The following is a 14,893-nucleotide window of genomic DNA, read 5'->3' as shown; positions in this document are numbered from 1 at the left end:
GGTGCCCGCGACCGCCCCGCACCTGCCGGTAAGGGCCGGGGAGCGGGGGATGCTCGGGGCCGGGGGATGCCGGCGCCGCGGGGGGGACCGGCGCCGGGAGGATGCGGGGATGCTCGGGGGGATGCAGGGCTCCGGTGCCGCAGGGGAGCCTGGGCAGGATGCAGGGATGCCTGGCAGGATGCAGGGATGCCCGCGGAGGACGCAGGAGTGCCCGGGGCCGCAGGGGTGCCCAGCAGAGCCCGGAGGGTGCCGCGGAGAGCGGGAGCGCTCGGGGGATGCCCTTGGTGAGGGGCGTTGTGGGGTGTGCGGGGTTTGCGGGGTGTGGGTGGTGCCCCGCAGCGCAGAGGGATGGGTGGGCTGTGGAAAGGGTCCCTTGTGCCCAGGGGCTGCTCCGAGTGTGCTCCAGGACCCTGGGATGGGACAGGCACCGGTTCTGCCCAGCGATGAGGGAACAGCCCCCTCCTGCTGCCCGGGGGCTGCAGCCCCACAGGGACCTGCAGCAGGAGTCCCCGGCTGCGGGGCTGCATCCCCGTGAGCCTGGCGAGGGTCCTGGGGGTGGCACGGGCTGGCAGCACGGGCTGGTGACGGCCAGGCTGCCCGTGGAATGCTCTGGAAGCACGTGAGCGTGTGCACGTGTGTGTGAACGTGCTCTCGAGGTGTGCAGGGTACCCCAGGGCTGCCCTGCCGGGGGTGCCGGGACACGGGGCTTTGCCCTGGGAACACCGGGAGCACCGCAGCGGGGCTGGGGGCACCCGAAACCCCCGCTGCCAGCCCATGGAACGCAGTGGCACCGCCACCCCCGGGACACTGGGCTCCCTCCCCAGCACGGCCCTGCCATCTCCAGGCTCAGGTTTGGGTTTGTTTGCTTCCATCCTCCCCTCCTCGGGGTTCTGGGAGGTAAGCGGGGAGCCGGGCTGGATGCGGGGGGCTGGCAGCAAAGCCCAGGTGGCGCAGGGAGGGGGCCGGGGCTGCGGGCCCTGCTCGCCCCGCCGCCGGTGGAGCGCTGTCGGTCCGGCCGGTTGTGCGGAGCCGCGGGCTCTCCCGAGCAGCAGATGTGACGTTCACGAACACAGCGGGTGCTCGCGGTGAGGTGCCGGGCTGAGGGGCGGCATCCCCCGGCTGAGCCCCCCACGGGCTGCCCAGGGATGTCCCCGCGGCGCAGGGACGCGGCCCCTGGCTGTCCCCGGCACCCCTCGGGACTCCCCCTCCGGCCAGCGCCCACCCCTCGCCCTGGCTGTGCCCTGGGAACCTGCCCTATTTAAATAAGATAACGTGCATTAAAAACACCGAATCCTGGCGAGCTGACAGCGTCTGTCTAAATATTTATCCCTGCTCCGATCAGGCGCTGTGTTCCCATGACGGCGCCATTAGCACTTGGCATATTTATGGCCTTCCTGGGTGCTGGGCTCCCCATGCTGCGTGCCCAGGGGCCACTGAGCCCCTCTTGTGTGCCCTCTGTGCCTTCCCGTGCAGCCAGGGGTGACCCCAGGGCTGGCAGCCCTCTCCAGCCCGGCACATCCCCGCGGGCCGTGCTGGAGCTGCCAGGAATATCCCGAGCTGGGCAACGCGGGGAGCGGGAGCCACTTTTGTCCCCCGCAGCGCAGGAGCCGCAGTGCCACGAGGGAGCAGCCTGATCCCCAAAAAACATCTCCTGCTCCTCCTTCTGCCCCCGGGCACCGAGGGCCTGGGTACCCGCGGGCAGCGGGGGATGGAGCAGGGATGCTCCAGCTCCTGCACCTGCGACCTGGCCTTGCGGGGGCTTCGTGCTCGGGGGACAGCCAGCACGTCCCGCTGTCTGGGGGGGTCCCGGCGCTCAGCCCTGCTCCCCGCGGAGGTTTCGGGGGGCTCAGGGCTGTGTCTGGGAAAGGGCTCGCTCGGAGCCGCGGGGCGGCTCAGCGCGGCTCTCCCCGGTGCCGCCGCTCTGGCAACGCAAACAAAACCCTCGCGCTCAGCTGAGCCGCCTGGGCACCCGCCGCTGCCAAAATCTGCTTTTCGATTCCCCAGGGTGCCGGCGCTGCGTTTAACCCTGAGCTCGGATGTGTTTGGGTGGCAGCTCACCAGGAGCTCACCAGGAGCTCACCAGGAGTTCACCAGGAGTTCACCAGGAGCTCACCAAGGGCTCACCAGGAGCTCACCAGGAGCTCACCAGGGGCTCACCAGGGGCTCACCAGGGGCTCACCAGGAGCTCACCAGGAGTTCACCAGGAGCTCACCAGGAGTTCACCAGGAGCTCACCAGGGGCTCACCAGGGGCTCACCAGGGGCTCACCAGGAGCTCACCAGGAGTTCACCAGGAGCTCACCAGGAGTTCACCAGGAGCTCACCAGGGGCTCACCAGGAGCTCACCAGGAGCTCACCAGGGGCTCACCAGGGGCTCACCAGGGGCTCACCAGGAGCTCACCAGCAGCGCTGGCTGCAGCAGGGGCAGTTCCATGGGGCCGGGGGGCTGTGCTGCCCTGTCCGGGCCTCTCCGAACGCTCCAGAACCGGAGAAACCGGAGAAAGAACGGGCAGAAGTGCCTGAGCGTGGCTCCCAGGAGGATCCGTGCTGCCTCTCGCCCGGCCCCTGCGGGTGCCAAAGGGGTCCGGGCTGCCATCCTCACCCCGCCAGTGCCGTGGCCGTGCCGGTGCCATCCCCGGCGCAGCCCGGTGCTGGCAGGTGCCCGGGTGGCTCCCAATCTCCTCTTCCCTGCCCGCAGGGATGCACCGTGCCCTCCCCGTGATGCCGCCCCACGCAGCCGCCCTGTGACACGGCCCCTGGCTCGGGGGTGAGCCGGCAGCCGTTCGGGATCCCCGGTGGGGACCGGCTCTGCAGCCACCGCCCTGTTTGCTCGGGCACCGGCCTCACCCCTGCGGGCAGAGCGAGAGGCGGAGCCGGCCGCTGGCCCCACGCTGGGGCACACGAGGTAGGAGGGACACGGGGCACCGCCGCGCACGTCCCCGATGGGCACCAGGCTGGCCAGAGGGGTTGCCCCCATGTCGCCTTTCTCTGGGTCTCGCGCTGCCCCGGGCAGGGGAGCGGGGCACGGTACGTGGGGCTGGGTGGGCTCAGCTGTGCTTGTGGTCCCTCTGGAGTACCAGACCCCGTGTGTGTCCCCAGAGATCCCAGAGATGGCCTTCCAGCGGAGCCACCGGCTGAACCTGCTGCGCCTCGTCGTGCTGCTCCTCGTGGCCTTGGCTGGCATCAAGTTCCTCTTCCGTGACAGGTGAGGTGACAGCAGGACCCCAGCGGGGCCGGGGTGTGTGGCACTCCCTGGGCTGTGCTTCTGTGGTGCCTGGTGCTGGGGGCAGCTGGTGCCCCCATAGCCCCACGGACACCCCCATCCCTGCCCCACTCCCTGCAGCTTTACCCTGGAGCTGCACAAGCACGTCAGCAAGGACAGCGGCTTCTGGGGGGACACAGGTGACGTCGTCCAGGACGTCATCCCCCAGAGCCAGGTTCTGGAGGTCCCTGCGGCAAAGATAATGACCCTGAAGCAAAAGCAGCAGGTCCCCAGGGATGTCAGTGCCACCGAGATGAGGCTGGTCCACCTGGACCTCAAGGGAGCCGCGCCCAGAGTCTCCTACCTGGAACAGGTGAGGATGCCCAGGGACAGGGAGGAGGGGATGCACTGATGGGGCTCGGCCCCTGCTGACACCTGCACTGTGCCACCCCCACTGCTGAGCCCACCCTGCCCACCCTGCAGGTGTTCCCCCTCCTGTCCCAGCTGGGAGCCAACGGCATCCTCATCGAGTACGAGGACATGTTCCCCTTCAAGGGAGAGCTGGAAATCCTCAGGTCCCCGTACGCTTACAGGTGAGCAGGGCTGTGTGCCGAGCTGGCTGTGAGGCTCGTGGCCCCTGCAGGTCGTGGTGTGCCAGGGGCTGGGTGTGACCCACCTGGCACTGTGCCCATGATAACCACGGTCAGAGTGCCAGGCCGTGCTGCTGGGCAGACCAGCAGGAGTTCCTGCCCTGACAGGTCAATGTCTGTGCTTCTCAGTAAAGTGCACACATTTGTGGGGCAACAGGGGCCATGTGGGAAGAGGCTAGAGGAGGGGGAAGTGCCCCCAAGCTCTGCCCTCTGCCCTGGCATCCCTGCTGAGCCTGTCCCTGCCCTCCCAGCGAGGAGGACATCGAGCGGATCCAGCAGCTGGCGGAGCAGCACAAGCTGGAGGTGGTTCCCCTGGTGCAGACCTTTGGCCATGTGGAGGTAGAGGGTCCCAGCCCTGCTCCCCATCCCAGATCTCAGGGGCTCCCCTGGACACCCCCTGATGGCTCCTCCCCGCAGTTCATCCTCAAGCACGAGAAGTACCAGCACCTGCGGGAGGTCGAGCGCTTCCCCAACAGCTTCAACCCCCACGTCCCCGACACGCTGGCCCTGCTGAAGAGCATCCTGTCTCAGGTGGTCGAGAAGCACCGCCGCTCCACCTGGATCCACATCGGTGCAGACGAGGTGGGCAGGGGCTCTGCAGGGACCCCAGCCCTCTCCCCAGGCACTGGGGGTGCTCCCAGGGCTGCTGAGCATCTCCCTTCCCCCAAACTTCCCAGGTTTTCCATCTCGGGGAGGGGATGGACTCCAAGAACTGGATGAGCCACAACAAGGGCGACGTGGGGACCATGTACCTGAAGCACATCAAGGAGGTTCTGGGCTTCCTCACGGCGCAGTACTGGGGGCTGCGGGTGCTCATGTGGGACGACATGCTGAGGAAGATCAGCGTGGGAGCCCTGCGGGGTGAGGCACAGGGCCGGCCGTGGTGGCACCAGTGCCAGGCTCCTCAGCCGCGCCCGCTCTGTGCCCGCCCTGGCAGGCATCGCTCCCAGTGCCGGCAGGAGCCCATGCCTTGCCCTGGGGGAACGTGGGTCTCGTGGGGGAAGCGTGAGGAGCCCGAGGCTCCCTCCTGCTGCTGGCACCAACGTCCCCTCTGCTGTCCCCGCAGAGTCCGGCATAGCGAAGCACGTCTCACCCGTGGTGTGGTTCTACGCGCCCGACTTCGAGGCCGAGCAGATCGGTAAGGCGACGTGCCAGGCCCCTGGGGGCGGTGGGGGGATCCCCCCCGAGCCCCCCGCAGCCTCCTGGGGACAGTGGCACTGGTGGCTCGCGCCTGTCCCTCTGCAGTGCCGTTCCTCACCAAGTACGTGGAGAGCGGCTTCGAGGCCGTGTGGTTCGCCAGCGCCTTCAAGGGCACCACGGGGCCGGCGCAGGCCTGGACCCCGCTCAGCTACCACCTGAAAAACCACCTGAGCTGGCTGAAGGTGATGCAGGCCGTGCCACGGCTGGCCCCGCTGCGCTTGCAGGGCGTCGTGCTCACCGGCTGGCAGAGGTAAGGGGAGGTGGGACCCCCATGTCCTCCCGGTGCCCACAGAGCCGTGCTGGCACGGTGGTGCCTGTTCCTGTCCCTGTCCCTGTCCCTGTCCTGCAGGTATGATCACTACTCGGTGCTCTGTGAGCTGCTGCCTGTCAGCATCCCCTCTCTGGCCATCTGCCTGCAGACCCTGGTGAACGGTGAGCCCCCAGCCCTGCCGGCATGGCCGGGCTCACCCCCCTCCCACTGCCTGCCAGACCCCGTCCTGCTGGGCAGGGCACCGGGGCAGGTGGGAGCCAGAGGAGGAAGAGCTTCAGCTCACTCAGTTGAAGTTGGGCTGAGCCTGATGGTGAGCTGTCCCAAGCTCTTCTGTCCCTTTCCTCGCCCTCCCAGGGGGCTTCACAGAAGAGGCAAAGAGGAAGGTCCTGGATGTGCTGGGCTTGGAGAGCGTGCAGCTGGAGCAGAGCACCTGGTGCGTGGCACGGGGTCGGGCAGTTGCATCAGAAGGGATGCACTGGAGGGAGGCAGGGGCTTGGTCACCCAAATGCCCTGGTCCCAAACCTGCCAGGGGGCTGGGGTTCACCCAGCCCAGTGCCCCCCACGTGCTGAGCCCTCACCTTCCTCTCCCTCTCCCCAGCGAGGGCAGGGGAGCGTTCCCCGGTGTGGAGATCTACCACATGGTGGAGCAGGTTAATGGCCACCTGAAGGAGAGCATCCTCAAGGCACTAGAGGAGGAGAGGTAACAGGCAGGGGGAGCAGTGGCATTGGTACCTCCGGCCATGCATTTCCATGGGAGGGGACCTGCCTGATGTGCAGCTCCCCATCCCCCGTGGCCCCTGTGCCCCCAAGTCCCTCGTGCCTCTCCAGTGCCATCAAGGGCTGGTTCAGCCCCTACCACAGGAAACGCCTGTTTGGGAACCCCCGTAACATGGAGAGCTTTGGCAGCAAGGTGCTGAAGTAGGTGGTGCTGGGCGCTGGGAGGAGTCTGCATGGGGCTGGGAGGGGTCTCTCGCAGGAGGGGTCTCTCGCAGGCTCCATGAGGACTGGGAGAGCTTTGTCCGTGACCTGCGTGCCCAGCTGGAGAGGATCTACTTCCCTGACACGGTGGAGGAGTGGATGGAGGAGAACGTCAACCCCTACCTGGACCAGCTGCGGGACCTGGTGCGGGACTACCGGGCCATCATCCGCCTCAACGGCCGGCCCAAGGCCACGTAGGGGCTGCAGCCCAGACCCCGCTGCCCCCTGCCTTTGGGGGCACCATCGTGTGTCTGTTTGCTGGTGACGGCGCTGCTGCCGCCGTCTGCACTGTACAGAGCCCCTGCACTCCCCCTCCGCAATAAAGTATTTTCGTAGATACTGCTGCTCGCTGGGGAGGGGGCACGGCTCTGCCTCCCGTGCGGGGAGAGGGAGGCTGGTGTGGATCCACCCTGTGACAGCTCCCGGGTGCCTGCTCAGTCTGGATGGAGCCGGAGGGGTTGGCAGACACAGGGCAGGGTGTGACAGAGCTGGTGGGGACACCCGTGCTGGCCTCAAGGGCGGCCGTGCCCTCCCTGCACAGGATCCAGCGTGTGGCTGCTGCGGGCTGCATGTCCCAGGCGAGGCTGGCACCCGGGACAGGGCAGGGACAGAGGGACATGCAGGGGCCCTGCCAGGCTCCCACCAGCACCACTCCCCAGCGCTGTGTCTGCTTTCTCTGTGTCTCCCTGGTCGCTGGGAGGGGTGTGAGCACAGCAGAGGCTTCTTCACCTCCAAACTCTGCCTTCATCTCTTCCTTCTCCTCTGTTATTCCAGCGCCCGGGCCCCGTGTGCTCCCAGGCCCCCCCGAGCCCGGGCAGGGGCCCTGCTGTGCTGCTTTCCCATCGGAAAGGCAGCTGTGCTGGGGGGATGCGTGGGGATCTCTGCGTGGGACGAGCCCTCCTGCTGCTGCTGCTGGCTCCGGTTCCCACAGTCAGATTTCCACGTGCCTGTTGCCCACAGTGCCCATCCCAAACCCGCCGTGCCCCAGGCTCTGCCCGTTCCGGGCGCTGGTTTCTCTCGGCGTGTTCAGGGCAGGAACGGGGACATTTCACTGCACATTCTTCTGCTCTGCAAAGACCAACCCGACTTGGCAAGAGCCCGAGGGAGCCGCAGGAACGCCAGGCTGGAGCTCCTCCCGCAAAGCCCGGCTCGGGCGGGGAGGAGGGACAGCGCTGGTGCCCCCCACGGCCCCACAGCGCGGTCCTGCTGGCCCGTGTCGTGCCCCGGTCACAGAGGTGCCGGTGCCCGGCGAGCCGCGGGGGCAGGAGCTGCCCCGTCCGTGTCGGTGCCGGTGACCGGGTGTGGGGGCCCAGCAGGAGGGAGCCGTGGGGCACAAAGGGAGCTTTGTTGAGGCGCTCCGGTCGCTCTCAGGTGGTGGCAGATGTGAAGGAAGCCCCCGAGCCATGCGGAGCCCCGGCCCCAGCCCCCAGCCCCGGGAGCCCGGCCGCGGCTCAGGGCCCCGTGCGGCGCCCGGCTGCGGGATTAGAGGGCAGATTAGACGGCGTTCCGTGCTGGCAACCCAAATGTCCTGGATTGGAAAGTGGGGGTGGGGAGAGGAGACGGACCCCGCCATCCCCGAGGGGGGGTCAGCCCTGAGATGGGGACCGGGAGGGAGCTGGGGGCTGTGCAAGCGACCCTTGGGCTCCAGCTCGGGGGGCACGGGCGGGGGGCATCGGGGGGCAGCTGCGTTCCCTCCTCCATCTTCCCGTCTGCCGCGGGGCTCACACGGGGCTGCAGCTCCCTGTCCCCGAGCCCTGCAGCCCCCGTGACCGCACCCCTCAGCGCCACTTTGGAGCAGCCTCCTGGCCCCGTGTGCCCCAGCGCCGGCTCGCTGGAGCCGGGACTGAACCAGGCTTTGAGCTAGGAACTTGTCCGGGAGGGCAGAAATTTGGGCTGATTTCGCGGGAATGATGTCCGTGTTCCGCCCTGGGGGCACCGCGGGGACATCAGCGCCTTGTCCATCACTGGCCCCATTTCCTATCGGGTTCCTCAGCTTCCTCAGCCCTCGGCACAGCCGGGAACCCTGCACAACTGTAATGTCTCGGTCATTTCAGCCTTAAAAGTGAAAGGGACGAATGTCACCGGCCATTGTGTCAACAAAAGTGGAAAATGACGCGGTAATGAGCGCTTTATTTACAGAAATAAAGGAGGCTGCTCCTGCCCCGTTTCCGTTATCGGCACCGCGGGACCGGGAGCGGCGAAGGGCAGCCTGGAGCCGGGCTGGGGAGCAGGGGGTGCCCCGGGAGGGGGTCTGCTGCACCCCCCCGGGATCCTCGCCGAGCAGCCGTGTTGCCCCCGTCCCCTCCGGCCGCTGAGACCCTCCAGCTCGTTACACGCCACGGCTGCGCGGCGTCTCCCACCGGGGCGTCCCCCGGGCCCGGCACCGGGGAGGGGGATCCCCGCGCTCCGCCCGCAGCACCGGGCGGCCCCCGCCCTCTCCTCCTCCTCCTCCTCCTCCTGCTGCTGCTCGTCCTCCTCCTCCTCCTCTTCCTCCTCTCCCGCCCCCCGCCCCTCGCCGCGCCGCGCCGCGGAGGATGCTCGGGCCGTGAGCCCGCAGCCGGCAGCCCCGGCGCGGCGCAGCCATGGGCAAGGACCAGGAGCTGGTGCAGGCGGTGAAGGCGGAGGACATCGCGGCCGTGCAGAAGCTGCTGCAGAGGCCCAAGCCCGGCAAAGCCAGTGAGTGCGGCGGCGGCGGGGCCGGGCGGGGGGCGGCGGTGCGGGGGGACACACGGAGGGGGGGCACGCACGGGCACCGGCGTCGCAGCAGCGGGCGCGGCGGCTCGGGGCCGCATCCTAGCGCTGCTCCCGGGGCCCGGCCGCGATGCCGCCCTGCCCGCCCCGGAGCATCCCCGGCCCTTCCCCGGCTGCGGCTCCTGGCAGGCGGGCGGGGACCGTAGACGTGCTGAGGACCCCCGGCGGCGCCCCGGGAGGGGCGGGGGGCGCTGCCCGGCGTGGGTCTGAGCATGCCGGCGGGGCTCGGAGCATCCCCGGGCGCTGCGCGGGTGCGGAGCGCTGCAAAGGGGCTGCTCGCCGGTCCCGGGGCACCCCCGGAGCGGTCGGGCTCCGGCCGGGCCGGCCTCGCCCCGTACCCGGGAGCAACTCCGAACCCCCCGGGAGCCGGGCCCGGTGCTCCCGAGGGTTTGGGCAGGGTTTGCGGCCGGGCGCGTCTGCGTGTGCGTGCAGCGAGTGTGCCCGGCCCGCGCCGGAGAGCGCCGGGGCTCGCTGCCCGCACACCTCTGCGTGTGTCCGCGCTGCCGCGGGTGCGTGTGCGGCTGTGTTTGGGTGCGTGGGGTGTTTGCGTGGCGGTGTGTACCCTGGCATCTGTGCGTTTGGCTGGGCTGTTGGTGTTCCTCGGTGAGGGGGTGTTTGGATGTCGCTCCGCGGGTATCTCCCGGTGCATCCCTGCGGCTGGCTGTGCTCGGCTCCGCGGGTGCGTGGCCAGGTGTGAGGCTGCGGGGGCGTGCGTGTGCCTGTGCGTGTGCGTCTCCGGGTGTACGTGTGTGTAGCTCCATGAGTATCTACTCGCTGTAGGATGTAACTGCTCCGTCGAGGCGTTCCGCCCGGGACTGAATAATTCATGGTGCTGATGCAGCCGCAGGTTTCAGGCCTGGTGCCGGGGACGAGCTGGGCGGCCGGGGACCGTCCCTGGGTATGGACAGGGAGCACGGGGAGCACTCGGGTGGCTCTGGGTCACTGGACACACGGTCCCTCCATTGCTGTGCCCACTGTCCCTCTCTGCAGGGCTGGCACTCCCCAGATGTGGGCACCCCTGGAGCTGTGCAGGACCGGTGAGGTGTCCCCTGTCCCTGGTCTTGCAGGGCTGTTTCTGGCCAAGCAGGGCCAGCGTGGTGCCCCATGTCCTGGTGCTGAGCAGGGTTGGCATGGCACTCCCCATGTCCCTGCTCTGGTGTTGCATCCACTGTGTCCACGGTGCCACATGAGGCCAGCATGTGTTTCCTTGTGCCATGCAGGGCTGGCGTGGTGTCCCCCATGTCCCCAGTGCCATCGTTGCTGTCACTGCTGAGGGACTGTGCAGGGCAAGAAGAACCTCCAGCTCAGAGCCTGCTTCATCCCAGCCCACCCCAGACACTGCTGCTGCCGTGGCCTCTTGGGGCAGTGTGTGGGCATGGGGACAACGCCTGGCCTGTGCCCAACATTGTCCCCACACACCCCTCTCCAGTCCCTGCTGGCCTGGGCACACATCTGGCGTTGCTGTGGCAACAACCAGAGGTGCTTGAGTGCCAGCACCTTCTCCTGCATCCCTGTCCTTCCCAGTGCTCTGCTGCATCTCCCAGGGCTGAGCCCTCTGGACACCAGCACGATGGCCACAGGGGCCAGCAGAGCTCCCTGTGCCAGGGTCACAGGTTAGGGACAAGGGACACCCAGTGGGGCTGAGCCTGCTGTTGGGGTGGACACTCACCCCATTCGCTTGCTGGGCTGCCCATCTCCAGCTCTGCTGGACCCACCAGTGCCAGTGCTGAGCTCGTCTGGGGCATTTCCCCACCGGACCCTACTCTCCCCTGGGGCAGAGGGTGCCACGTGTGCCGTGGGTGCCATGCTCCCAGCCTGGGGTGCTCAAGTACCTCTGGCCATGGCAGTGGGGCTGGAGTGGTGCCTGGAGTGTGAGAGCACCGAGCAGGGCTGTCCCCACGCCGTGGTGTCCCCACGTCCCCTCCGAGTTCCGGTCCCACGCACGCCTGCGGCGCTCCCCGCGCACCAGCGAGATTTGTAACTTAGCTCTGTTATCTGGATAATATCCTATTCATGTGGGGTTTAATAAACGAGATTTTAAAAATCCTTGTGTGAATTAGCGCGGGTTGCTATGGTGACAGGGGGCCCCGTTTGGTGTGAGTGTGGGTTCGGGCCCGGGCCGGCCGCAGCGCGCACCGCGCCTGCTTCCCGGGCATCCATAATTGATGAGGTTGTCTGAAAGTTGCGCAAATCAGATGCAGGGATTTGGCAGCGAACCGTTTCCCTCCCTGTCCCCTCCTTCTCGGTGCTACCTCGAAGAAATGTGGTGACTTGGCGTTTTCCCCTCGGCTCCAGCGCCGTGGGATGGGATGGGACCTTGGGGTGTCTCCGGGAGCACCCGTGCCCCCTGTGCCATCCCTGTCCTGGGCACCCGGGGCTTTGGGCGGTGGGAGATGAGCTGTGCCACGCTGTGCCATGCAGAGGATCCACAGTTCCGTGGCTGTGGAGGGTTGGAGCGGGCTGGCTCCTTCCCTGTGGGGCCGGTGCTGCCAGGGCTCATCCACGCTGGGAATGGCTCCTGTGCGGTGCTGCCGGTGCTGAGTGTGGGACCTCCAGCCAAGGGTCGGATCCTCTGCTCCGGTTTCTCCTCCTGCCAGGCTGGGGGGCTCTGTAAAGCACTTCCACACATGGCAGCTTCGTGTGGCCAAGGAGGTGTCCCAGCACGTGGCCCTGCAGTGCCAGGACAAGCACCCGGCATGGCAGGAACTGGCCGTGTGGGTGGAATCCAGGGCTGTGTCCTGTGGGACTGTGCTGCCCTCCCCATGCCTGGTCCTCAGTGCCATCCTGGTCCCCCAGGTTGCCATCAGGACTCGTGTCCTGGTGTGCTGTTGGTGTTGGGGCCACCTGGCGCTGGGTTAGCCACGCTGCCTGGCTGGGATCAGGGCTGGGCACAGAGCTCTGCATCCCCTGTGTCCTGCCATGTCAGGGTAGCCCTGGGTAAGCCAGCCCAGCCTGGCCCCACTACCCGGGGTGCTGGTGCTGAGGCCTGGGCAGCTCTCAGTGTGTCCCCACTCTGAGCAGGAGAGCCCTGCTCCTGCACTGCCACCTATGCCACCTGTGCAGGGCTCTGCATCCTGCCCTGCGTGTCACTGGCAGCAGCTCTGGCACCTCAGGCCTTGTCCCATCGGTCCCAGCCCTGCTGCCATGTGCAGGGAGCAGGTCCTGCCCTGCCTGGGAAGGACCCTCAAAGCTCAGCAAGGACCCCCAGGGTCCTGCTGTCCCTGGGGATCCTCCTGGGATGTGAGTGGAGCTGCACTGGCTGGGCGGGGATGTTCCTTCACCGGTGCTCCAGGATTTGGGGACAGTGGGAAGCAGAGCCAGAGCGCCTGGGGACATGGGCTCTGGGCAGGGCCTTGCCAGCTGCCTCCTGCCCTCTGGTGTGTCCTCCTGCACAGTGGCCAGTTAATTCTGGGTTTTCTTGCCTGCAGTTGATTGCATTCATAATCTGCTCTGATAACAGTATTTAATAAAACCGGGCTAATATGGCGCAGTTAGGAAATGTCTTTGACATTTTACAATTCAATTTCCATGCAGTAAAAGGCAGGGCAGATGCAAATCCAATTGTGGTGCAGTGCCCAGGGCACACGTGGCCGGCAGCTGCCAGAGCTGCCCGGTTCCCCCGGCCCTCTGGGAGAGCAGGAGCCTTCCCTGGGAGGCAGCCACCCACCCACCTCCTGCTGCTGCTCCCTGGACACTGGGCAGAACCTCCCTGCTGACAGAGAAACCCAGGCACAGATGAGCAGATGATGCTCACTGGAGTGCTGGAGCCCCTGGATGCTGCTGCCTCTGGAGCCATCCAGAGGTGCTGGGGAGGATATCTGAACTGGGGGAAGAACATCGGGACTGGGGGAAGCACATCTGGACTGGGGGAAGGATATCAGGACTGGGGGAAGCACATCTGGACTGGGGGAAGCACATCGGGACTGGGGAAAGGACATCGGGACTGGGGGAAGGCCATCGGGACTGGGGGAAGCACATCTGGACTGGGGGAAGAACATCGGGACTGGGGGAAGCATATCTGGACTGGGGGAAGGCCATCGGGACTGGGGGAAGAACATCTGGACTGGGGGAAGCACATCGGGACTGGGGGAAGCACATTGGGACTGGGGGAAGGGGCTGCAGGGCCAGATCCTGTGGCAGCTTGGCCAAAGAGGTGCTGGGCCCGTGCATCCCCCATGGCATGGCCAGGCACTGCTCCCACGCCTCCCCCCTAGCCCTTGGCAGGGATGGAGGGGCGGGATGCCAAGGGGATGGGCTGGGACGCGCGGGTGATGGCAGCACGGGGAGATGCCGGTGCATCCCAGGCGTGTCCCCGGCACGGGCTGTGCTCTGGGCTCTGCTGACAGGCAGGTTCCTCCTGTCAGGCCCCAGCGGCTCCGGCTGCTGCCCGACTCCTCCACGTGTCAGCGGGTCCCTCATAAACTTCTTGGGGTTTCCAGCCCGCGTGCGAAGCCTCGCTCCCGGCAGGGCTTGGCAGGCAGGCGAGAGCTGCTGTGTGCCAAGTTTCCTTCCAGGGGGGCACGACTGCTCAGCCCGGGGTGACTTCTCATTATTTCACATTTCTTGTCTCTGTGGCTGGGCCGAGCTGTGCGTGCAAACCCTCCCTGCCCCCCTGCCCCCAGCACAGCCCCCGTGCCCGGGCTGGCCGCAGGGTCCCTGCCTGGCAGGGGTGCTCTGGGGACCCGGGACACTTGGCCACTGCCATCGAGGAGCAGCGGGCCGCGGGCCGGCGGCTCCGTTCCCAGCTCCCTCACTGGCCTGGATTTCCTCTCAGCAGTCCCAAATTCACCTGGCTGGACACCAAGCAGCCCTTTGGCAGCCCCTCGTGCGGGAGGGGGGCTCTCCCACGGCTCTTTGCTGCACGAGGGCCTTGCTGCCCCTGTGCTGGGGGGACGTGGCAGGGCCAGGCTGCACCCAAGGGTGACAGTGCTGGCACTGGGCAGGTCTGAGTGCTGCGGGTGCCCTGAGCTTCTCTCCACAGCCGTCCCAGTCGCTGCCAGCCCATGGTGGTTTCCAGTAGCCAGGCTGGCGTCTGGCTCCTCTCCTCCTCTCTGCACTCCGTTTAACCCTTCCTTCCCCTTCCCAGCTGCTGGGAATGGCTGTGATCAGTCCCCTGCCCATCTCGGTGTGCCCAGGTGCCCCCAGCCCCTTCCCCCTCCCCAGGTATCTGCAGTGGCTGCAGCAGCAGTTCCTGGGGATGCCAGTCCATGGTGGTGTGCCAGGGCCCGAGGGGTCCCAAAGCAGCGCTGGGTGCTCAGTGAACACATTCCTGGGCTCATGGCAAGTGGGAGCTGTGGCAGTGCTGGTGGGGTGAGTGCTGGAGGGGAGGGTCCAGCTCTCGGGCGATATCTGAGGTTGTTTCCCACAGGTCTGTCTGTCCTGCTGCTGGTGCTGGCTGGTGTGTGCTGGGAATGGTGCTCAGCCCTGTTGGGAGAATGTCGAAGAATAAATTTGCTGATATTTAGTGACTGGTGCTGGTCCTGCTGGGCCAGGCTCCCGTTCCAGTGAGGGAGAGGCATTGGGAAGCAAAACTCAGGAGTGCCTGCACGGACACTGCTGTTCTCTCACTGTTTTGTGTCCTGCTCCTGGCCAAGTGTGCTGCAAGGCTGGGCCATGCCCAGCAGGTCACCGAGCCAGTGTGCAGCACTGCTGTCACCTCTGCCCTGGCTCACCATCCCGTCCCACATCTGGGGGGACTCGCCCTCCTGGCTCTCCTCTTCCCAGCGGGACGGGGCCAGTGCAGCCCACCTGGCACAGCAGTGATGCCCCCCGCGGGCTGGCTCATCCTGCCGGGCTGAGAGGGATCTTTAAGCTCTAATGAAATGTTAATAGTATTTTCCAAC

At 67.0% G+C, this 14,893-nt stretch overlaps 2 protein-coding genes across 2 annotated transcripts in view; both read left to right on the top strand.

Annotated features, from left to right (window-relative positions):
* Positions 1 to 2,782: 2,782 nt before the first annotated feature.
* On the top strand, positions 2,783 to 6,497 carry LOC121334562 (hexosaminidase D-like). Its single transcript, XM_041401820.1, has 14 exons — positions 2,783 to 2,903; positions 3,098 to 3,203; positions 3,342 to 3,573; positions 3,684 to 3,793; positions 4,102 to 4,189; positions 4,268 to 4,432; positions 4,528 to 4,711; positions 4,917 to 4,988; positions 5,096 to 5,300; positions 5,400 to 5,482; positions 5,676 to 5,754; positions 5,920 to 6,021; positions 6,150 to 6,239; positions 6,314 to 6,497. The coding sequence occupies exons 2-14, from the start codon at positions 3,109 to 3,111 to the stop codon at positions 6,495 to 6,497; spliced, it is 1,689 nt and encodes a 562-aa protein (XP_041257754.1). The 5' UTR covers positions 2,783 to 2,903; positions 3,098 to 3,108.
* A 2,384-nt stretch (positions 6,498 to 8,881) lies between these two features.
* Positions 8,882 to 14,893, top strand: part of CASKIN1 (CASK interacting protein 1) — a 28,539-nt gene continuing 22,527 nt past the window's right edge. Inside the window, 1 exon segment of the mRNA XM_041401731.1 lies at positions 8,882 to 8,975. Coding sequence (XP_041257665.1) covers positions 8,882 to 8,975 — 94 coding nt within the window.

This window comes from Onychostruthus taczanowskii, unplaced genomic scaffold (assembly GCF_017590055.1).
Source record: "Onychostruthus taczanowskii isolate IOZ18803 unplaced genomic scaffold, ASM1759005v1 scaffold19, whole genome shotgun sequence".
Lineage (NCBI taxonomy): Eukaryota > Metazoa > Chordata > Aves > Passeriformes > Passeridae > Onychostruthus > Onychostruthus taczanowskii.
This window is presented reverse-complemented; position numbering and strand designations above follow the sequence as displayed.

Excerpts from the sequence above, each read along its gene's own strand:
- LOC121334562 (XM_041401820.1), top strand. The coding sequence starts at position 3,109 with ATGGCCTTCCAGCGGAGCCACCGGCTGAACCTGCTGCGCCTCGTCGTG. Across the intron at positions 4,190-4,267 it reads AGACCTTTGGCCATGTGGAG|TTCATCCTCAAGCACGAGAA; the intron begins GTAGAGGGTCCC and ends TCCTCCCCGCAG. Across the intron at positions 6,022-6,149 it reads AAGGCACTAGAGGAGGAGAG|TGCCATCAAGGGCTGGTTCA; the intron begins GTAACAGGCAGG and ends GTGCCTCTCCAG.